The 22,313-nt window shown below is 41.1% G+C and overlaps 1 protein-coding gene across 4 annotated transcripts in view; it reads right to left on the bottom strand.

Moving 5' to 3' along the window:
- The window catches only part of elna (elastin a), a 40,996-nt gene that overhangs the window by 1,283 nt on the left and 17,400 nt on the right, over positions 1–22,313 (bottom strand). For 2 of the 4 annotated variants that reach the window (XM_055012442.1, XM_055012441.1), the window contains exons 6-35: positions 13,385–13,450; positions 13,224–13,295; positions 12,285–12,314; positions 11,195–11,257; positions 10,749–10,823; positions 9,379–9,426; positions 9,199–9,261; positions 8,844–8,870; positions 8,685–8,759; positions 7,445–7,486; positions 7,264–7,350; positions 7,116–7,166; positions 6,836–6,997; positions 6,579–6,611; positions 6,170–6,373; positions 5,919–6,053; positions 5,081–5,203; positions 4,128–4,268; positions 3,812–3,928; positions 3,609–3,686; positions 3,471–3,503; positions 3,150–3,227; positions 2,950–2,988; positions 2,350–2,553; positions 2,034–2,165; positions 1,692–1,850; positions 1,376–1,429; positions 801–833; positions 402–488; positions 262–297 (exon numbers count right to left, since the gene is read on the bottom strand). In XM_055012442.1, the coding sequence (XP_054868417.1) occupies positions 262–297; positions 402–488; positions 801–833; positions 1,376–1,429; positions 1,692–1,850; positions 2,034–2,165; positions 2,350–2,553; positions 2,950–2,988; positions 3,150–3,227; positions 3,471–3,503; positions 3,609–3,686; positions 3,812–3,928; positions 4,128–4,268; positions 5,081–5,203; positions 5,919–6,053; positions 6,170–6,373; positions 6,579–6,611; positions 6,836–6,997; positions 7,116–7,166; positions 7,264–7,350; positions 7,445–7,486; positions 8,685–8,759; positions 8,844–8,870; positions 9,199–9,261; positions 9,379–9,426; positions 10,749–10,823; positions 11,195–11,257; positions 12,285–12,314; positions 13,224–13,295; positions 13,385–13,450 (2,547 nt within the window). The remainder of the gene's footprint in view (positions 1–261; positions 298–401; positions 489–800; positions 834–1,375; positions 1,430–1,691; positions 1,851–2,033; positions 2,166–2,349; positions 2,554–2,949; positions 2,989–3,149; positions 3,228–3,470; positions 3,504–3,608; positions 3,687–3,811; positions 3,929–4,127; positions 4,269–5,080; positions 5,204–5,918; positions 6,054–6,169; positions 6,374–6,578; positions 6,612–6,835; positions 6,998–7,115; positions 7,167–7,263; positions 7,351–7,444; positions 7,487–8,684; positions 8,760–8,843; positions 8,871–9,198; positions 9,262–9,378; positions 9,427–10,748; positions 10,824–11,194; positions 11,258–12,284; positions 12,315–13,223; positions 13,296–13,384; positions 13,451–22,313) is intronic. The other 2 variants (XM_055012443.1, XM_055012444.1) reach the window with 2 other exon arrangements.

Genomic DNA, 22,313 nt, shown 5'->3' with positions numbered 1-22,313 from the left:
TAGCACTAGCAAAACAAACAACATGTGAGCATTGTGGGAAGAAAATGCATGAAGAAAATGTAGAATGGCTGACGGTGCAGGGTAGCTGCAGGGATGTGTTGAAGCTCTAAACGTATTACTGTTTACTTGTTGTACTGTACTGTAAGCTGTAGCAGTAGAATCTTCCTCCCATATCCTGTCTATAAATATTGTAATAACACGAGTATGTAAATGTGTGTATGGTAAATGTTTTTGGAGATCAGTTTTGATATTTCATTGTACCTGGTCGGGCAGTTCCACCAAGACCAACATCCTTTCCTGTAAACACAATAAAACGTCACTCGCAATGCAAAACTTATTTTGAATAAAAGGTGCATTTAAGAAAATAGAAAATAGTATTCTATCAGGAACAATTGGACCACCTGGCACAACAGAACCATTTGGAGCACCACCAACAGCTGTACCCGGCGTCGGCCCTGGAACTCCAACTCCTGTTCCAGCAATGCCCCCTGCAAGAGTTCAATAGTTTGATGGCACTATTATTATTATTTGCTAAATTTTGACATAAATAGGACCTGAAAAGTTTGTCTCCTCCTAAAATGCTCACAACAATGCTTCTAGTATTCATGACTTTCCACCCTTTATTGAAACTGTTATAGGCTTCTAGGATTTGACACATTGACACCAAATGCACAACAACAGTGAAATGCATATTAGGGAGGTTTACAGTCACGGCTCAAAATCTTCTACTCCTGGTGGACAGCGTGAGCAATTATGCTAATGCAACAAATGCTTTTATAATTGTCTCATGTACTCCTTACCATGCTTTGGTGGTTTAACACCACCTGGATATCCTGCCAAAACAAACAAACAAACAAACAAAAACATGCTCCCATCAATATGTGTATCATTACACTTTGCATGATAAATAGTAGTAACAATGACATCAGGCTGTTTTCCACTGCAGAAACTTGCAAGCTGTTTTAGGGCTTTAGTGCTTGACAGTGACTAAATAATCTTGAAGGCCAAGTCTAATTAGTTAAATTCAGAGAGGACAACAACTGCTACTTTGATGTCCTCGTCAAGTAGCAGTCTTGTCCTCTTTAGCATTGCATCCAACAATATATGTCACCATGGAGGCTAACTAAATAAACCCTCCATTGTTCTGTTTCCTATACACTACAGAGTTATGTCTAGTAACTTCCATTTGTCATTGTTTTACAGCAGTTGAAGATAATGTTGTGATTGAGCTTTCGTATCCTACATCCCAAAGGAATTAAAAGGGTTGAAGAAGCCAGTTAGCTTACACCTGCCCCGAGTTCCTGCAATAGGAAGCTACCTTATGCTAGAATAATAGTGGCTATAGTGTCTTTTCACCAATGAGCATATGCAGTACCTGGAACACCAACCCCTCCAGGTACTCCACCAGGGACTCCTCCTAATCCTGCTCCTAATTGGAGGGAAAACAACAACTTCGATCAATTGTACAAATTTTGTGCTCCATCTCTTCAAACTATCCTCAGATAACACACAAGAAAATTTGTATGAATGAGCAGTTTAGACACTAATCAATAAAAACTAAGAAAGAAGTAAGATAGTGATCAGAAAATGTATTTGTAATTATTTAAAATTTTACAGTTCCAATCAGAATTATACACCACTGAATATCTCCTAATGCATCATTTTTAGTTGGTAGGCCTATTTCTCAATACCATATTTAGCAGCTTTTGCGGCCGCAGAATATTGTCCACCTCCTGGTACTCCTCCTACTCCTCCTGGTACTCCTCCTACTCCTCCTGGTACTCCTCCTACTCCTCCTGGTACTCGGAGTACTCCTGTTCCTAACCCTCCTCCAGCACCTCCTGCAACTCCTTATTCAGACAAAAATCAAGTTCCATCATTAGATTGCAGGTAATAAAATACATCAATGAATAAGACTATACTAGGGGAGAAACTACACTTGTAATTGCCAAATGTTGCAACCTTTGTATTACAGAATAAGTTGATTCACAAGTAAATGTCTCTGGTTCTGTTTGTGTGCTCACTTCACTGACCGTATTTAGCAGCTTTTGCAGCGGCAGAATAGTGTCCACCTCCTGGTACTCCTCCCGGTACTCCTCCCGGTACTCCTCCTGCTCCTCCAAGTACTCCTGTTCCTAGCCCTATTCCAGCGCCTCCTGTAACTCCTTTTTTCAGGGAAACAGCAAGTTGCATCATTAATTTGCAGGGACTAAAACATAACAATAGCTAATGTTATGTAAAATGAGAAACCACGGTTGTAATTGATGAAAGTTCTGTCCTTTCTACCATGGAAACAACTGAGTTACAAGTAAATGTCTCTGATTGTGTTGGTGTGCTCATTTTACCAACCGTATTTAGCAGCTTTTGCAGCGGCAGAATATTGTCCACCTCCTGGTACTCCTCCTGGTACTCCTCCTGGTAGTCCTCCTGGTACTCCTCCTGGTACTCCTCCTGGTACTCCTCCTGGTACTCCTCCTGGTACTCCTCCTGGTACTCCTCCTGGTACTCCCAGTCCACCAACTCCTAAACCTGTTCCAGCTCCTCCTGCTACTCCTGTTTAGGGTGAATACAGCAGATTGCATCATTAATTTATTATTATTTTAAAAGGTAGAATTTAAAAAATACACTGTAGCGATATTTTCTGTATAAATATTTACTTAAAAATAATTACTACATAGTTAATTATTTTAGAACTGACTGCAGGACTCTGCTGTAGAATATGAGGTTTACTGTCACAAGACTTCATTGTTACTGTTGTATTCAACATTAACATTGCTTTTAACTGTAGTTACCTGTAAATGACACATTTCCTCTTTAAAAGTGTACCAACATTGCTGTGATTTGCAGACATATACCATAAATGACAATGTGTTTTTGCATTTATGATCCAGAAATCAGATTAGCCAACTATTTTATAATTTATAAACATAAACAAACAATAAACCCTACCATATTTTGGGGGTTTGACTCCAGCACCACCTCCAAACCCTGCAAGGAATCAGCATAATGTTTGTGGATGGAAATTTGTTAGATCATACAGAAATATCATGAAGGAAAACTCAGAAGCTCTTATGTTGCACACAAAGCACTTTGGGTCTAAAATGAAGACTAAATGAGGACAATGAAGTGAAATCAGTTAAATAACTTACCACCAAAACCACCACCAGGCAGCACCTGCCCTGCTCCCCCTGGGAATCCTCCTCCTCCTAGGCCAGCTCCAGGGACGCCTGTCAATTGGCACAATTTATTAGCTACTACCACTGTCTCCTTTGCAAATTAAGCTAAATCAATTAATAAACTTCAGATGAAATTTTCCAAAACTTGTGATTCTAACAATGGATTTACATAACAGTAAGCTACACATACACATCAATGAGTATAACAGCGATGAATAAGAGGGACGCGTCATGCTACATCTTGTGACATGGCAATCATTACAATGTGTTAAATTGTAAATATCAAAATCTCACCAAATTTAGGAGGTTTGGCACCAGCCGCCAAAGCTGCAAAAGAATACAGCCCAAAAAGGTTAACAGTGATCTTCTACCTTTGACATAATAATAAACTATCACTGCTTGTGTATATTAAAAGTCTGTGGAGCTGCTTACAGCCATATCCTGGTAAAAATGAGCCTCCAGGAACTACTCCTCTACCTCCACTTGGAACTACCCCTGCGCCACCTTGACCTTTGAGACAAAAAGGATTCATATAAATATGCACACTCACCTACAATACTTCATCAAATGCAATTATTTTGTTCTGCAATTATATTTTGCCACTGTTTTTTTTTCTGAGATTGAATTTCACTTACCATATTTAGCAGCTTTAGCAGCAGCAGAGTATCCCCCACCTCCCAGTCCTGTTCCCAGTCCCCCCGTTCCCAGTCCCCCCGTTCCTAGTCCTCCTGCTCCTCCTAGTCCTCCTACTCCTGTGGAAGACAAATTTAATTAAAGAGGAAGTTGATAGCATGATTTAATATAGTAAAACTGATGAATTTATTGATAATGAGAATGGCCTTTGGTGTTCTTTGCCTCACATGTCACTGTGTGCTGCTACTTAGAACCCAGATCCACCCACAAGAACCAAGTGGCAAATTCAGATATTGAATAATAGTTATCTCTAATTACCATATTTAGCAGCTTTGGCAGCACTAGGGTATCCTCCTGTTCCAAGTCCTCCTGGTCCAAGTCCTCCTACTCCGAGTCCTCCTGTTCCAAGTCCTCCTGGTCCAAGTCCTCCTACTCCGAGTCCTCCTGTTCCTCCTGCTCCTGTGGAAGACAATCAGTTTCCACAGTAAATTTAATTAAAGGTACTAAAAATGGAATGTGTTTGCCGGTATTGAAAATAATCAGCATTTCATTACTATTCGAGACAACCCATCCATCCATTAACCCATCCATCCATTAACCCATCCATTAACCCATCCATCCATCCATCCATCCATCCATCCATCCATCCATCCATCCATCCATCCATCCATCCATCGTGGCACAGGCAGCAAGTGAAGCAGGTCATTGCAGATGTCCCTTTCCTCAGTGATGCTTTAGAGTTCCTCCTGAGGGATCTGAAGGTGTTCCCAGACCAGATTAGATACATAATCCTTCTAGTGAGTTCTGGGTTTACCCCGGTCGTCCACCTCAGATCAGTGGTTCAAATCCCGGTAAGGGCACACTTGTCCAGTGAGGAGTTAGGCAAAGTCCTTAGCGCTTAGTCCTACCTTGTGTTATATATAGTGTCAGATGTATGTTGCTTTGAATAAAAGTGTCCGCTAAATGATATTGTAAATTGAAACATCACTTCCAATTTGCTGGCTTTGCGTTTTGATAATTGTTATAAGACAGGCTAAAGCTGTTGAAGTCAGTACCAGGAGGAGGATTTGAGCACTGTCAAGACCGTTGAGTTGCGAGGCGTCTCAAAGGGAGGGATATCAAAAAATAAACCATACTGTATATATTTTAGGCTTCTTCCATGGCCTTTGACGTTCTCTGCCTCATATGTCACTCTGCACTGCAGCCTAGATTCCAGATCAACTCAGCAAAGTAACACGTTCTGAGACTGGATAATAGTAATCTCCATTTACCATATTTAGCAGCTTTGGCAGCACCAGGGTATGTTCCTGCGCCCCCTAGTCCTGTTCCTCCCAGTCCTCCCGTTCCTAGTCCTCCTGCACCAAGTCCTCCTGTTCCTCCTAGTCCTCCTACCCCTGTGGAAAATAAATAATCTCATAATGTCTGTGTAGATTGTCAGTCATCCAGGTCATGGTAATTCTAAGAGTTTAAGAAGATGAGTGGACTTTTCTTTTTGGTTCTTGAAGAGGTTTCACCTCTCATTCAAGACCCTTCTTCAGTTTGAAGTGACTGATGGAGAGTCAAAGACAAAAGCATACATACCCAATCCTGCTGCTAATGGCCTAAGACTAACCCAAGACTCTCGTGCCCCAAGACATGTGTGGTGTATAGTTTCACAATAGGCATCCTCTTTCTAACTATCTGGCTTCTCTGTCCAGACTGTCAACATCACTGTCTTCAGAGGAGCATCGTGCCCTGAGGAGCTCTTCAGGATCTACCACTTCAGCTGCCAGGTACTTATGATATAATTTTGAGATCTCTCACCACAAAGTTTTGCCATCCTTAACACCTCTAATCATCTCTGCACTGTGTTTCACAATGATTCACACTCTAACGCATGCTAGCCTTAAGTCGTTAATGGGCCATTAGTCAAGGGTTTGGTTTGATAATACATATCTGGATTCTCCATCAGTCAGTTAGAGCTCAAGAAGCCTCTTGGAGGACAAATGAAATGTCTTCAAGGTGCATTTTAGTTTAGATCTTACTATTTATGCAAGAGCATGCATGGTTCATTTTAATCACATTTACTTATTTGAGAAAAATAGATAAACAATCAAACCGATAACATACCGTATTTAGCAGCTTTAGCAGCAGCAGAGTATCCTCCACCACCCAGTCCTCCGACTCCACCCAGTCCTCCTACTCCACCCAGACCTGCTCCGCCTAGTCCTCCTGTTGCTCCCAGCCTCCCTGTCCCTCCTAGGCCTTCATTACATTAGGGTAAAAGTGGGGAAAGACAAATGATTGGCTGCTTTTGAAGACATATGATCTAACATTATGTGGAAAAAAAGTAACTGTAGTGTCACATTTTTACACCATACCATATTTAGCAGCTTTGGCCGCTGGTGAATATCCAGCCCCTGGAACTCCAATTGGTGCACCTCCAGGTACCCCTCCTGGCACCCCTCCAGGTACCCCTCCAGGGACACCTCCTGGCACCCCTCCAGGTACCCCTCCTGGGACACCTCCTGGGACACCTCCTGGCACTCCTCCAGGTACCCCTCCAGGGACACCTCCTGGTACTCCTGTTTAGGGAACACCAGTAGAACAAACAGGTGGAATCTGCCCATATAAATTGAGAAGTTCGAGACAACACAAGATACTATTACAGAAGTTGTGTTATGCCTTTTGGCACTGACAGAATGATTAATTGTATATTATGAAAAAAGATGTGTGACATTATGAATTCAAATATTCTGCAGTTATACTCAAAAACACAGATGTGCTCACCAAATTTAGCAGCTTTGGAAACAGCTCCATACCCTACAGTTAAAATATTAAAAGACAAGAAAACAAAAGACAATACTTTAATCAAAGCATAGGTATATTAAAACAGAGGGAATGGTTACTGAAGACTCAAGGAATGGCAAAGTCTTTGGTTTAGTGTGAAATATATTAGTAACAATGTAATGTTTTTTCAAACAAGACAGTGCTAGGATGGTGATAGACAGAATTTAGTTTTCTAGGTTTTTTACTGAATATTATACCTCCTGGCACCTGTCCTGGAAACAGTCCACCAATACCACCAACACCTCCAACACCTCCAACGCCTCCAATGCCACCAACACCTCCAACACCTCCAACGCCTCCAATGCCTCCAACACCTCCAACACCTCCAACACCACCAACGCCTCCAACACCACCCAAACCTGGAGCAGAGTGCAGAGTCATCTGTCACTCACAAATCTTTTCTGTACTGATGTAACACAGTTTGTTCCATATTCTTCTTGATAAGTAAGCATTGTCTTCAGTTGGTGTGGACTCTACCATATTTTGCAGCTTTAGCCTGAGCAGGAGAGATGCCCCCAGGCCCCACTCCTGCATAGCGAAAAAAAGTGTTTTTTTTTTTTTTTTGGCTTTTTAAAAAACTTTCGTACTCTGCAACATTAAACAGAACATTTGTAAAAACACACACCAGTTCCAATAGGATATCCAGGCTTTGACCCACCGCCACCTTGTCCTCCTGGAAGTCCAGCTCCACCAGCACCAAAGCCCCCGTAACCTGAAACACACATCATATTGTGTCACCTCATCACTGCTGGATTTCCACTGATGCCAAATCTCTGCTAAAATGTAAAATAAGAAAGTATTTGTACCAAAGGGAAGTTTTCCCCCTCCAGGCTTTGCACCATAGCCCCCTGAAGAGCAAAAACAGATGAGAAGATGAAGGAGTATGACTGTGTCCACATGTGTTTATATGCAACAAAATACTGAAATAACATGTTTGAATGAAATTTTCAGTCATTGCCCATATTACTAATTGCAGTATACATGCTCTAAATTTAACTTGGTCATGTGGAGTATAAATTATTTCAAAAATGCATAAAATATTTGTTCACAACTACCACTAAGGAGATTATGAAAGTCAAGCTAAAAAAAAGATAATCCCCAAGTACTTGGTCGCAAAATTTTACACTGTATTTGTAAACAGGTAAGCTTCCTGTGGTTGCAGCAGTGATAAACCTGTGAAGCATGTTTGGCCCATAACACAACGTCCTCATATACTAATGTCCAGTCCACCAAATTCATCAGCTGACAGAGTTATTCAAGCCATCTAACACATATCCCATGTACCCCAAAGACCTGGTTTTAGTGGAGAGTGCCTTTAAAAACAATTTTTATATTGTATATATATATATATATATATATTGTATACATAGGCAATTGCATAAGTATTCATCCCCTTTAAGGTTGTATTTAGTAGATGCATCTTTGGCCACAGTTACAGCATCTGGACACAATCTTACCACGCTTCTTGGCAAAACTGATCAACCTCTGGTAGGTTGCATGTGCATTGTGAGTGAACAGCTGTTTTCAAGTCCAGCCACAGATTCTCAACTGGATTGCACCTTGTTGTTTTTAAATCATTTCTGCGTAGCTTTGGCTTTATGCTTCTGGTCATTGGCTTGCTGTAAAACAAATTTTCTCTCAAGTCGCATTTCCCTTGCAAACTGCGTCAGGGTATCCTTCAGGATTTCCCTCTACTTTGCTGCATTCATTTTGTCCCCTACTTTTACAAGCCTTCTGATGCCTGCTGCTGAGAAGCATCTCCGCATTATGATGCTGCCACCACCATGCTTCATGTTTTGTGTGTATTCTGATTGCAAGAACTGTAGAATCTGTGTCAGTTACAGAAGTTACAGACTTATCTCTGTAACATCAATCATAGAAGTGCCCATTGGTTATCAGGCCATAAGGCATGGAAGATGTTTTGTATGCTGTATGAAAAATAAATTGCAACATCAACAAAAATTAAATAGCAACAATGAACACATCATATTATCAGAAGACTGGAAACTCTTAGATGTAGAGTTACTGTATAGATGCATATCACACCTTGCAGTTTGGGTGATTTAAGGGGATATCCATGGAAAACTCCTGGCTGCATTGGTCCACCATACCCACGGCCTCCTGTGATGGATGAAATATATTAACATTTTTGTCAGCTAATACCATTATAGACTAGTCTGTCTGTAAAATAACAGACAATGTTACCTGGGCCTACTTGTCCTCCTCCTCCAACTGTATAAGAAAAAAAAAATTCCAGTCAAGCAAATGTGGAAGAAGATTAGTTCCATGTAAATATTGAACAGATATGTAGCAATGACATTAACACAGCAAACTGAACACTGGACTTGAAACTAAACATACCACTGTGGTTCCAAAGTATTATTATTTGGATAAGCTACTTAGAAATCAATATAATTTCCTCTGACAACCACTAGCACTTTTTATGCATCAATTCATTTTGCTTTAGTGTGTGTTCCACTGAAGTGTGCTTGATATTCATTGGCAATGAGAGAATCACAAATCAGCTTGCAGCCATAGGTTAAAAAAAAGTAATCCTTACTTGATTTGGGACTCAGGTCAGTTCCAGTGGCCACCCCAGGCAGAACTCCACGTCCACCAAATCCTAGAGGAGCCATGAGCAACCAGAGAGCAGCTGCATGAAATCCTTGCACAATACTGAAAAGCACAGACAATTCACGTGGTAAATAGTGCCTGACATTAATGAATGAAAGAGACAAACCTTTTCCTGGCACCAATCCACCTTGGTAAAGTCCAGGCACACCCACCCCTGCAACAGCCAGTGAGAGAACAATAATGTGCTTTTGCAACCGCAGTAAAATACAGCATGTAAGAGAGGGATCTTTATTTCCCCAGTCATGCACGGCAATGTTGACCAGGAAAATTAAACACCTATCAACCACAGAAACTGTCATAATGAAGCCAAACAGGATGCAGAAAACAAAACTGGCTACTTGTTGGCTTATTTGTTGGCTATATTCTTGCTGTGATTGATGCAACCATTTACTGTATCTGGAGAGGCGTTGCTGTGTTTGGCCTCAACACATGAAAGAGTTAGACAGCGCATGTTAATGCTTAAGCTTTTATTTCAACAGTTTAAAAAGTGGGCAGTAATCACACTCTAATGTAATGGGGTCATTTTTCATGAGGTTTCAGCCAAAATAAATCACTTCAGCTCAAATGTGTTTCATGAATTAATTTGCTGTTCATATTATATATTATCATGGAAATTTACTTTTGAGGAGAGATGACCGTATCAGACATTTGGTTTAGAAAACTAGCGCAAAGCATACTTTAAATGTTTTCAAAGGAAAATACATGGAAATGTATGACAGGAATAATTCTCACAATAGTATTTGCTTTCCACAGACAGTATATCAGTATAGTTTTCCTTGCATTTTGCTGGGTTCTGTTCTTTTTTTTGTTCTCTACAAAGCACTTTGGATCACTTCTGCTGTATTTAACTCAATGAATCCCCAAACTGCCAGTGGGTTTGAAAAGCATGTTAACTTAGAAAAATGGTGTAATTTTGACAGTTTTTCAGAGTCAGAAACTGTGAAAACAAGAGTCTTAGGATGTTTAACTTTCCAGCAGTCCTTAAAATAATAATTTGTGACATGTGGGGAAAATATCCATATATCTTTGATTTATAATTCTACAATTTCATGAAGCAGACGCTTTGATCCAAAGTGACGTACATCTGTGAATTGATGCAACACAAGCAAGGATCATGTCAGGAGAGTGCCATAAAACAAGTTCAAGTGTAACTGATTTATGCCATTAGTACTTTGTTTTACTGTATTAAATATATTTTGAGTTCTTTACACTTCTAGCAGTGGTTAAGCTATTATCACACAAAGGGGGTAAATCACTCACGAAGAGGGACATTAAAGCATTTCTTTAAAAAAGCATTTGTAAAACTTTTGATTACTTAAAAAATGTATAATTTTGGGATATTTTAAAGAACATTTCTAGCCACACCAACTACCCGCCTCATGCAAATGGAAAATTATTTGGATGTGGCATTGCTGTGAAGTGAACTGCATCCTGTCTGCCTTCAGCTTCATGAGTTTATTGTTGAGTCTACAAAACCTGGCACTTTGGCAGCTTTCTTTCCTGCACCTCCAGCAGCCCCTCCTGGAAGACCAGTCTGAGGAATAACAGGCACTGAAAATAAACACGAACTGTTACTTAGCTCATTGAGAGAAGTATGACAAATACATAGTGTAAAAAACACACGTCTTTCTTGTAAAGGTGCTGAGTTCAAAACAATTCTAACTGTGATTTATGCCTTCCAATGATTTTGCAACACTGTTTACAGCTCTCTTTAAATGTATTACTTCATTACAGTCAGAGAAGTTCTTTGTTTGGAGCCCAAACTGGCTTTTCGTCAGAGAAATCAATTTCAGTGTACCTGACAGGAGCCAGTTTGGGATTGAAGTATACTTTTCATTTAAAAAAAGAAAGAAAGAAAAAAGAAAACAGCACAGCATAAAATAAAAAATGAGTGAATGGGAGAAATGATGTGTGTGTCTTGCCTCTAGCCGGCACTCCAGCTCCAGTTCCAGCGCCGCCAGGACCCCCACCTACTCCTCCAGCCCCTGTTCATAAAGGGTCCAGACATGAATGTAAAACATACATAAACATTTTAAGATCCGAGGTTAAAGTCAAATTCAGTTAAAGTGGAGTCAAGAACACATTTGGAGTTATGACAAGCAAACATGAGATGCCATGATATGTGCATCCCATAACCACTAGAGGGCCTAGTGATACTGAAAAGGAGTCTGTGCCAGATCCACTAACTGGTCACTGCTATTGAGAGCAGCTAATCTGGCTCACCAGTTTGTCATCACCTCATGACCAAAAGAAACATGGCTGACTTTTACTGTAATGTGAAGAGGCAGTCAGCATGCATGGCATGTTCCTTGCCTCATCAAATGCCTCATTTCTTTGGCTATCCCCTCATGCAGGAAATGAGCTGTCAGGTTCACTTATAAGGGGGCTTGGCAGCAGGATAAAACATATTCGTTTATTTGTTTAAAGTTGTTTTTTCATTTTTAATCTTAAATTCCCCATACTATGCTGGACAGACATTGCACACTGCCTGTAAGTATGTGGTCTGGGAGATTTGGTGAGGAAAAGTTTGGCAAGGGAAGGATTTGTTTTATCTGTGATGTTTCAAAGGAAGCAGTTGTTATTTTGAGTGTCATGAAAACAGCGCAGACTGATTCTAGAGACTGAAGTTTTGTCATTGCCAACCAATACTTAAGAGTAGACTCTTTGCCAGAGTACAGTCCTGGCCATGACTGAGCCCTTCTGAGTTCATGCTCAATCAGACGGCCTGATTTAAATCAAACCACGTGCATGACCACAGCGCGGACCTTAAGGTCACGCTGGGCTCTGCTGAGGTTCAAACTGTCTTCGGCTTGCAAGTGCTTGATAAAAATACACATATGTTTGCCAAGCAGTGTTTTCATGCTGAGCTACCATTAATACGAAACATTCACGTTGGCTTTCTCATAACATGCAAGCATGCAGATCTTTCAAAGTTCGAAAATGCTTCAGTCTGTTTTCAGCACAGTCTGAAGTCTGTACAGTAGTCTGTCAGTGGGCCAAATATGAGCTTACCCCCTTGTGGTAGCAGCGGGCCTCCTGCACCTGTGAACGCAATAAACCAGAGTTTCAGCTGTAAATAATGTGATTTTTGTCAATATGAAAAACTTAGAACAGCCACCAACGAAATTCATCAGACAGAGTTTTGCGCAATGCATCTGAGACACTGCTTGAACAAACTCAATGTTTGTCCAGATGATATGACTGTTTTCTTCCTAAAACAAGTAGGAAGGCGAGTGACTACCACAGTCTGAGTAAAATGAAAGTCAAAGCAGTAGAATTACAGTTAACATGGACGATACTTCTACTGATAGCACATGCTTCCTATGAGGGTCGTCATCTGGAGGTGGCAGAGCAGGTTGTCCATCAATTGCAAAGTGAGCCGCTCCATTCCAGGACACCAAAACCCAAAAGATACTGCCATTTGAGTGTGAGTGTGAATGGGTGAATGAGAAACACGGTGTAAATTGTTTAGTAGATGTAGATTTAAAGATGCAGACCACTGACCACATGTGAACTCTCAGACGCTGTAGTTTGTGGTTACACAAGCTCGTGTAACATTAGAAGGAAAAAATGTTTCTGGTTCTGAAAGTAAACTTTAAATGGCACACCAGGGCCATTCTACCTCCTCAGAGATCTTTTACTGTAGTCCAAGAAGTTACTTACTTTCTCCTGGAATTTGACATATTTCGAGATTTCGAATTCGGAGACTGAGAGCAGAAAGACACTTAATATCACCGGTGCAATCAAAAGAAAAAAGGCAAGACTTAATATTGTGTGGTTCCAGTAACCTAGTGTATAAATCCATCATGACCCTCCGTTTACGTTGCACTTAAGAGCTTTCTGAACTGACAAAGGTTTTTGAAGGAAAGTTGGATTAGAAATCAAGAAAAACGGTGCCTTTGTAGGAAATTCATGTTACATTTCTACCCAGACGTTTCTCATCCGCTGTACCTCTTTTGGCAGCCTTTTGTCCAGCTCCTGGGAAAAATCCACCGGCGCCTCCACCATATCCTCCATAAGCACCTTAATGACACACAAGGTTAAAGGTGGCTGAGTTTAACATTTACATACAGCACCAATTCCAGTTTTAGCTCTAGGCTACAAGTAGTCACCTCCTCCATAGCCTCCAGCTCCCAGTCCGCCGCCTCCAAGACCTCCAGCTCCTAGACTTCCATAACCTACAGAAAAATGATAGCGAAGCAGCAGGGCAGAGAGACAGAAACAAAGTGAAGTTTACTGTGCTACAAACTGTGGATGGGGGCAAAGACAGTCAAAGAACCATTTTCTTAACTGTGCCTGTAATGAGTTACTTGTGGGCTTTTTTTCTGCACTAATTACTCTTTAAGAAAAATAAGCCATCATTCAATCTTTCACCAGAACATTTACCAGAACCTGTAAGTGCAGCGTACTGTACATTAAAAAAATAAATTACATGGCACGAGACACAATATCATGTGTGCTTAATTACATTTGATAGACACTTGACTCAGATGTATGTTTCTGGAGCCAAGGGCTGTACTATGGGAGCAGAGGACAGAGTTGACTTCCCCTGACAGAGACAGACATGGTGGTTATTCTGGTTATTCTGTATTCTAAACACTGGAGGGAGCAATCTGTTCTTTATGAGACCCAAAGCTCAAAAACTAACCTACAAACATTTTTGGTTTCACTTGATGCATAAATAAAGACATATCCCAAAAGGGGTCTCTGCTTGCTGACAGGAGTTTAAGAAAAGCGAAAAAAGTACAAGGACATTGAAAAAAGTGTGAAAAGGGGGAGCATGAAATAAAATGCTCGCCACCTGCTTAACAAGAGACTGAACTGGAAGATCCTTAAAATAAGTACATGTCTAGCGATAACTTTAAAAAATAAGAAACCAAAATCCATTTTATCACAGCCTTGAATCTTTAAATAAGCACATTTACAAGTGTCATTATCACATTCAGTTGGAAAAGACTTTAACACAAAGGCTTTACTGACTTGTACAAACTATAAGACCAACTGCCACCTTCCTTTGAGAGCAACATGTCAAAAATGTCCAAATCAAACGAACAAATGGAAATTTAACACAATAGAACATCTCTGCCTCACTTTCACATGTCAGACATTTCAAAACATGTTACAATTGAAGTGAAATGCTTAAAGAAGGCGTAATATTATTCACATCTTGATGCATTAAGTTGAACATAACTATCTCCAGATACCTGCCAGAGTGATAAATGCCTATTTTATAGGGCTAACTTATGGGAATGAATGTTTTAGAGCATGTTAGGAACATTACTGTCAGAGCTGTATTTCTCAGAGGTGAATTAAAAGTGGCTGTGAGTTGAACAAGTTCTCCAATCAGACACAAACGGGTTGGAGTAATGACTGTTTTTGAACCCAGAAGAAATTCGAGCGCTGCCAACAAGCTAGTCCACCAAGGAATTTATTTTCATCAATACTTGTAAGCCAAAAAATCTGGGGTGAGAACAACTAAGCATGGGAAACAAGTTGAAGGAGGGAGCGAGCAAGAAGGAGCGATCAGAGCGGAGGGTAAAAGTTTGGAGTCGGTCCAGCGAACTGCAGGGTGCAGGTAATGATACTGACGAGGGGGAGGAATGTGCTGGGAGAGAAAGATGGAGTGTGGAGTTTCATGACCTAGTCAAAACAAATGTGGGCACTGACCTTGCCAAGGGCTTGGCAAGCTGACAGGGCGTGCAATGCGAGCCCAGACACTAAGCTAAGCGTCCTTGCAATAATCCATCTCCTTCAAAGTTCTCAGCGTGATTCTCCTTGATTGCTCAACCATCCTCCGACACACCACAGAGTAATCACAAGTAATCAATTCTTGTATAAATCAGAATGATCTAGGGCTTTTCACCTCTGTACTGTTTCTGGTATTGACATAAGGATTCTGTGTTATCAGTGAGCGTAACATTCTGTAAAATGTAAATGACACAAAATAAGAGATGAAATTCTCCTTTGAAACTGTACCATCTGGTCAAGTGTCCGGTTCACAGAACGTCTGATCGGTCAGTTTTAGGTGTTTTTCAGTGTAAGCGTTGGAAATATACAGCACAGTCTGCGCAACAGAGAGATTTTGCGTGTCAATGGAAGAAAACCATGAAAAGAGAGTGAAGACAGGTGGGACTGTGGAGACTGTTAGCTTATTCATCCATCATCTGGCCCACCTGTGCTCACATGTGCTTAACCCAACCTGAATTTGGCAGTCGTGTTTGACCAGCACCTGCCACGTTGAACTTGACTTTCTGATTTGAGATCACAGGACAAGATGCAGAAGTCAGTCTGAGAGGGTGTGTGAGTGTAACCGAGAGTTTAGACAAGACAGAACGGAAAAGGAGCTTTATTTTCTGTAGTTCTGACATCATGAGACACCGGGAAAATATAAACCCTCCCATGTCAAAAAAAATGGAGGTTTTATATTTTCAGGGTCAAAGTGAAAGGATGTGCTCACAAAATCTGGTCCTTTGTCAGTTTGGCATCCATCCACTGATTGTATATTTGAAAGACGGAGGGCAGAGTTTTTAGACAAAGCTCTCTGTTTAGCCATATTTACACCATCTTGTAAGCTCAAACAAGCATGCTTTTGTTGGACTACTATTATTACAACATGTCAGCTCACACAAATAGGCCTGTCTTAGCTCACACATTATTGGAAGTCTACACCAATGTTGTTTGTTGTCATGAACCACACACATGGAAAGTCTGCACCATGACCCCGATATCCAATCATCACTTTTCTTTGGTGCGGCTCCCAGTATTTAGTTGATTGCTGACAACCTGAAGGATTTCTGTGCGCTAATGTAGTACCTAATTTTCTCAGTGACTCTCAAGCCGAAATAGGAAACCCAGGAGACCACTTGAAGCCCCAACTGCCTCTGGACCTTGGACAAAGGAACCCCACCAAAGGTCAATACTCTAAATACAAGATGGAAGGGACAGAAACCCAATACTACACAGGAGGGAGGACTGGGGGCCAAGGAAACTGGAAGGCAAGTGATGCGGTACTGCAATGCATCATAGTTTCCTCCGTTTAGATTTCTAAAAGAAAAAAGTGTGACAGAAACATGGTTTACTAGCCAGTTTCCATTCAGAAAAGACCATTGGCTTTCACAGCTGTGCAGTGACAAGTGCACAAGCAGGTTGTTGAGGTGAAATTAGGGATGGCGTGGCTGTGAATAACTCAGCATTGCTCAATAGCGGTAATTCATTTGAGATGGTGTTGTTTGAGAATGCTCTCAGTGAGGACACACGAGTAAATACACGTCTAGACCTTCTCTGGCAAAGAAGGAGCCTTGTTTTCAGTGGAATGAAAATGTGACGAGGGACAGGCAGCCATGTTCACAACCTTCTGTTGTGCTGTGCCATCGCTCTTTGGAATAAAACCGTCCAGAGAGTATGGTTAGTTCACTCAGTAACCAGTCATGTTCTGAAACTCGGGTCCAGTACAAGTGATGGACGTGAGCCAGTGTGAACAGAAGTATCTGGTTTCAATCTCTGCACTGAAACGCCTTGCTCATTCTCCGTTGGGGTTAGGTAAGGTAATTCTCCGTTTCAGGACCGAAGGAATACAAGGGATATTAATCAAAACAATGTCTTCGGCTCTCGATCTTGTTCTCTTACTGTTGCTCTCCCTGTTTCTCCATTCTTTTCTCTTTGTCTCACTCTTTCCTCGGCAGTCGGTGTCTAAGAGGTTGTGCTGACCAGACATGAGGTGTTAATAGCAGCAAAAGAAAGGAAGCCAAACGTGAGAAGAGTGAAAGAAGTATCTGCTTGCTTCTTTTCCTCTCCAACCTCCTCTCCGTCTCCCCTTTTCTCTACTTTGTGAACCAGCTGGGCCTGGTGAAGGGTTTAATTTAAGAGAGCAAAGAATTCCATGGCAGAGATCCACAGTAACTGACGGCAGACGCAAGGAAAGCAGACTTCGGAGCTGGAGCTCTGGAATGTCCAGGAAATTTTTGGGACTTGTTTCTCGTTGTATTCTTTGTATCACCTAATATTTCATCAGGGAAAGATAATAGGAGCAAATGCTTGTTTACTGTAAAGCCAGGGGAGAGGATTATTACTCAGATATCTCTTTAATTCTGTTGTCTGTGCTGGAAAATAGTGAAAAAGTAAGTAAAAGAAGAATGATAAATTGCGATCCTTGTGTTCAGCTAAATATTGAGATTGTGACATAAACCGCAAATATACAAAGAGTTGCAGGGAGTGTAGGGGCGTGCTATGGCAGTAACAACTGCTGCAGTTTTCTTCACTGTGATGGAAACTTGTCACGAAGATGAACTTCATCTTCAAAAGCCTCTCTGGAGGTCCCAAGAGAATCAGCATTTTGTTGTGATCGACAGACAGATTCTCTTCTTCGGTTGTTGTCTCATAGAAAAACTTCACTTTGAAAGCTAAGCCCATCATTATTTCCTTCACTGTCATGAAAGCAGATTTTTATCAGCGTCAAATTATCACACAGTTTCAAGTTCAAGTTGGTGGATAGATTGCATTCTTACAAGGTGACGCAGGACAAGCTGGATGAAAGCACAATGATGTGAGGTGCTGCAGTGATTCCAGATCGCGTGAGACAAGTGGACACACTGAAGCTCCCCTTGCTTCCTCTCCCCCTTCCTCCCCCGTGACCTCCCCTGCTCCGTCACTTCAAGGTTTGGCGTGCTGTCAGTCACGGGCACCGAGCTGTGAGAAGCAGGACTAGTCACATGCTGGACTAATTAAGTATTCACACAGTTTCCCTCGCTGGCTGGTGTGAGCCAGGCGGCTTTGGCGGCAGGCCTTTTATTGTTTTTGCTTTCCTTTTCCATGGAGTCATTGACACGACCGATGAGAGGTCCCAAAGCTCGAGCCTCCCTTTGTTTTTGCCAGATGACCCCAAGTGCAAAGCTGTCAGAGCTCCTATACACATACATGGAAAGGGTCTAAGGTTGCCTCACATCTTTGCTTTCAGGAGAGTGTCCAGGCCAAAATCAATGCAATAAAAGTGCTATGTTAGTGTAGCTAGTAATGAGTCAGTTGGTATGGGTGGGTGGTAAGGGTTTTTGCTTTTAAAGGGGACATTTGCCTCGTGCTAAAAAAGACAAAGTGCTTTGTTTCATTATGTGGTAGGCACTCACACTGATGAAGCAACTCTGGCGACCTTTGTAGGGTCTCACCAACCCACGCAGCTGGGCATCAGAACATATACATCATCTTTGAGGCGCTGAGCACTTCTTACAAATGGCTCCAAATTAACACCAACTGTAAAAGTCACCATTACACGTTATGTGGATTACAGGCATCGCCACCGAGCCAAACCAGACTGCTGTGCCCGGTGACGTCTGTGGCGGTCTGACCTCGCCAGCATGAATCCTTGCAAGTCTCTCACCTCCACAAGCACATGCCTTATTCCAAACACATCTGTGCACAGACCATTATTCCCGTGTCTTAATTCAAACTGTGCTAATTTTCATTACACTATATCCACTGATTTTCTGATGTCATTGTTTATGCTACAAGCCATACAGAGCAGAACACGCCATGCTATAAGCTTTCAAGTTGACCTAACATTTCTCCCTTCTGTGAGAGTTGAGAGCCTCTGCTGCTCTACTTTTTATCCACTTCTAGAGGAATGTCACAGTTGCTGTGCCAACACTGAGCCCCTGAATATGTCTGAAGAGTATACCTAACCCCGTGTTCATACCATCGCCCATTTTAGCCTGGCACACTCCCTTGCAGCGTGTACTGTAAAGACATGCAGACAGGGCAGAAACACACCACAAGCATTAGAGCAAATAGCTGCAGTTCACAGAGTGCATGTGCACAGAGAACATCCGTTTGAATAAAGAAAAAAAACTCTCATTTCTGATCAGTGTGTTCATGTGCAGAGAAGTCCAATTGTGCAAATTATACACAGGGCGAGAAAACCAGTCAACAAATGCAGCCTGTGGCCATGGTATGTAAAGTTGGCCAAGTGTGTTTCCTCTCCCAGATGGTCCACATGTGCATCTAACTGCCATTCCACTGAATACTTTTCTGACAACTCAGGGTTGAGAAAAGAGACTAGCGTTCGACAGGTCAGCTTGACTCAAAACGTGCAAATTGAAGCGTTGACGTTACCCTCCTTGAGTCAGCCTCAAAAGCATTTTCCAGGTTCCTGCGTCATTGTGATCACTGTGCAGTCATGTGAGGTATTTCACTATGACACATATTTGGGCGACTGTACAAAGAAAACGAGTAATAAAGATAAATTGTTTCAGTGATAGTGGAAAAGCTGTTTACCAAATTATACATTACAGATATGTAGAGGTACTGCTGTGGAGTAGCACATCAGGATACCTGCAAGGCCTGAAGGGCCAAAACTGAAGTAATTTAAAAATCATTTATATCCACGGGTCCAACATTGGGCCTGATAAGCTTTGAGAAATGCAAGAGACACATTTTACTGAGGTGAGACAATTTCTGTTCTCTGATGCACATCAATTCTACATGTAAGCATTTAAATGAAGGCACAGGGAACACAAGATTTATTGAATCAATTAAGTGATACAAGAATAAATTATTGAGTAAGGACACCTGTCTGCAGATACAGTTTCAAATGATGTATTTCTAATATGTTGTTTTAAGTTGCATCACAACGTAAAGCAGTACCTTACATTTGTAACGTCTTGCAGATTAAGCTCAAATATAAGCTCTGTGTGAATCCATCATCATCTGCCATGCCATGTACTATAATACAATGTCTTTTAAAGTGTGTTTGTTTGTTTTTTACATAAAAAAAGAATGTTAAAAAACATTCACATTTTTTGCTTTTTATTTAATAGATCAAACTGTTGAATTCAAGCTTAAAACGGTAAGTATATTTTTAAAATTAGATACAAAGAGTGACAATTAATAGAAAAAGAAGTTTATGGTTCTGAAATTTTACATATATTTGCTTATTAAATTAGATATATCTTGCATATATTACAGATGTTTTCACAACAAAAATGTTGAATGAATGTGTTTCATCGGCAGAATATCTATCTAAGTATCAGCAATATGTCAAAAAATACAATTTTCATCATTATATATAAATATAGCATTTCAATTTAAATATATCTATAAAACTACATATACATTATATTCATGACTGTTGTTAATACTCAGTTAGATTATTAATTTATTATGTTTTATCCATGGGGAAATACTCTCCAATAAACATTAAATGGTCATATATATTTATTTTCTGTAGTTTTGCAGCTTGTCTGGCACTCCAAGTTTTTTGTTTTTTTTTTGTTTGTGTTTTGTTATGCATTACTGTCTATCCACCAAATGTGGAACAGATACAATCAACTTGCGTAACAAATAATCTGCTGTAAATGGACCAATCTGCTCTTAAAACTCAATAAACAGCAGTTGTAATTGCTCACTTAGCCGTGAACCTACAAAACAGGCCTTCAAGTGGAGCAGATTTTAGTCCACTTTTAGCAGCGACTGAACCAACTGGTGATCTATCTTTAATGGGCTCGAGAAAATAACAGCAAGAAATTTCTCTATCACTGTATAAACAACACTTGAGCTGTCCCGCCAAATGCACAAAGATGGAGGTCGAAGCTGCAGTCCTGCTGGCAAACGAAGCAGGGGAGAGGCTGTGAGAGCATGCCAAGGGATGGTCCATCAGCTAACTGAACATAGAAAAACAATAGACTGGTAGTAACATGCTTGTTAGAAAACCACCCTGCAAACTAAGGCAGGGGGGATATTACTGAGTGGAAGTTCTGGTTCGTTGCGGAGAGTTAGGAGCTGTAATGTGTGGCATGCGTGACTGATTAGACTCCAATAAAAGCCAATAAAACCCATATCTTATCTCGCATTACTCTGATATCAATTTAATTTCTGGAGAGGAGTTAGTGAGAATATTGAAGAAGGTAAGAAAAGCAACGGGTGACATCATCTGAGAAAAATTGTTTGGAAAACAACAGGCACTTCCAATGTGAACAAACAAGCTGAGCTGGCTGTGTGTATGTTGGGTGGGCTGAGTCCAGTGCGGGGGTGGCTGTGTGCTCGGATAGAAAAAAAAAAAGTTTCCTCTGCAGACAGTTCAGGTTCCAAGATGTTGAAAGTTTGACACTGAGACTCTATGTGGGACAGATTAAGGAGACTATGAGGAAAGATATTTGGGTAAGAACAGACAAAAGGGCCATTTTTCACATTATGTCTGAGTAAGAAAGTGTGTCTGCGTGCCGAAAGGGAAACAGGATGTCACCAAACCCATGTCAGGACACATATTCAGTAGTTATGAATGTGTGTGTCACATGTGGTCACACTTGGAAGTGCATGCGTATTAACATCATAAACATATTTACATACACTCGCAGTCATGGTCACATTCACATGCAGATGCTTCCAGTCTCTGACAGCTCAGAGGACAGGTCTGAGCTGCGGTAATGAAAAGCACATGTGCTCCAGGAGACTAAACCTCCTCCGAGCTCATCTTCTTCTGGCTAAACACTTTCATCCTCGCCACAATCTATCAGTCTCCTTTTTCTCAGCAGGCTGTCTGAGCATATGTGTTACCGCAGTGAATGCGCATACGTAGTTCAGTGTGTGTTGGTGAGAGGTGTCGTACGTGTATGACGCTTGTAGAGTATTTCACAAGAGTTATTGACCTTTTCTGTCCTCCTTGCTTAACCCTGTCTCTTGTCTGTCCTCCCCATGTCCAGTGTATCTTTCCGTTTCTCAGCCTCTCCTCAGCCTTCCTGTTGTGAATCAGAGAAGTTTGCTGATTCTTCTCGAAACAATGGCCGCGATATGAACCGGACAGTTTGAAGGAATCAGGTGCGCTGATGGGTCGTGCACTTTAAATCCTACAAAGATTAGCTGTCAAAAATGATGCAGAGTTTGCGGTTTAAAATTGGGTGAGTATTTGGTGAAATAACAATTTTCTTGATAAGAGCAAAAAAGTAATTTATCTTCTGCGTCTCATCTGCGGTTTTTTACCTTCAAAATAGAGTAAAGTGTTGGCCACAGGCTGCGAACACAAGTCCAACTGCGTATTTGCTGCAATCAGCAGCTAAA

This window comes from Amphiprion ocellaris, chromosome 7 (assembly GCF_022539595.1).
Source record: "Amphiprion ocellaris isolate individual 3 ecotype Okinawa chromosome 7, ASM2253959v1, whole genome shotgun sequence".
Lineage (NCBI taxonomy): Eukaryota > Metazoa > Chordata > Actinopteri > Pomacentridae > Amphiprion > Amphiprion ocellaris.
Note: the sequence above shows the minus strand (reverse complement) of the source record. Positions and strands in the feature narration are given on the sequence as shown.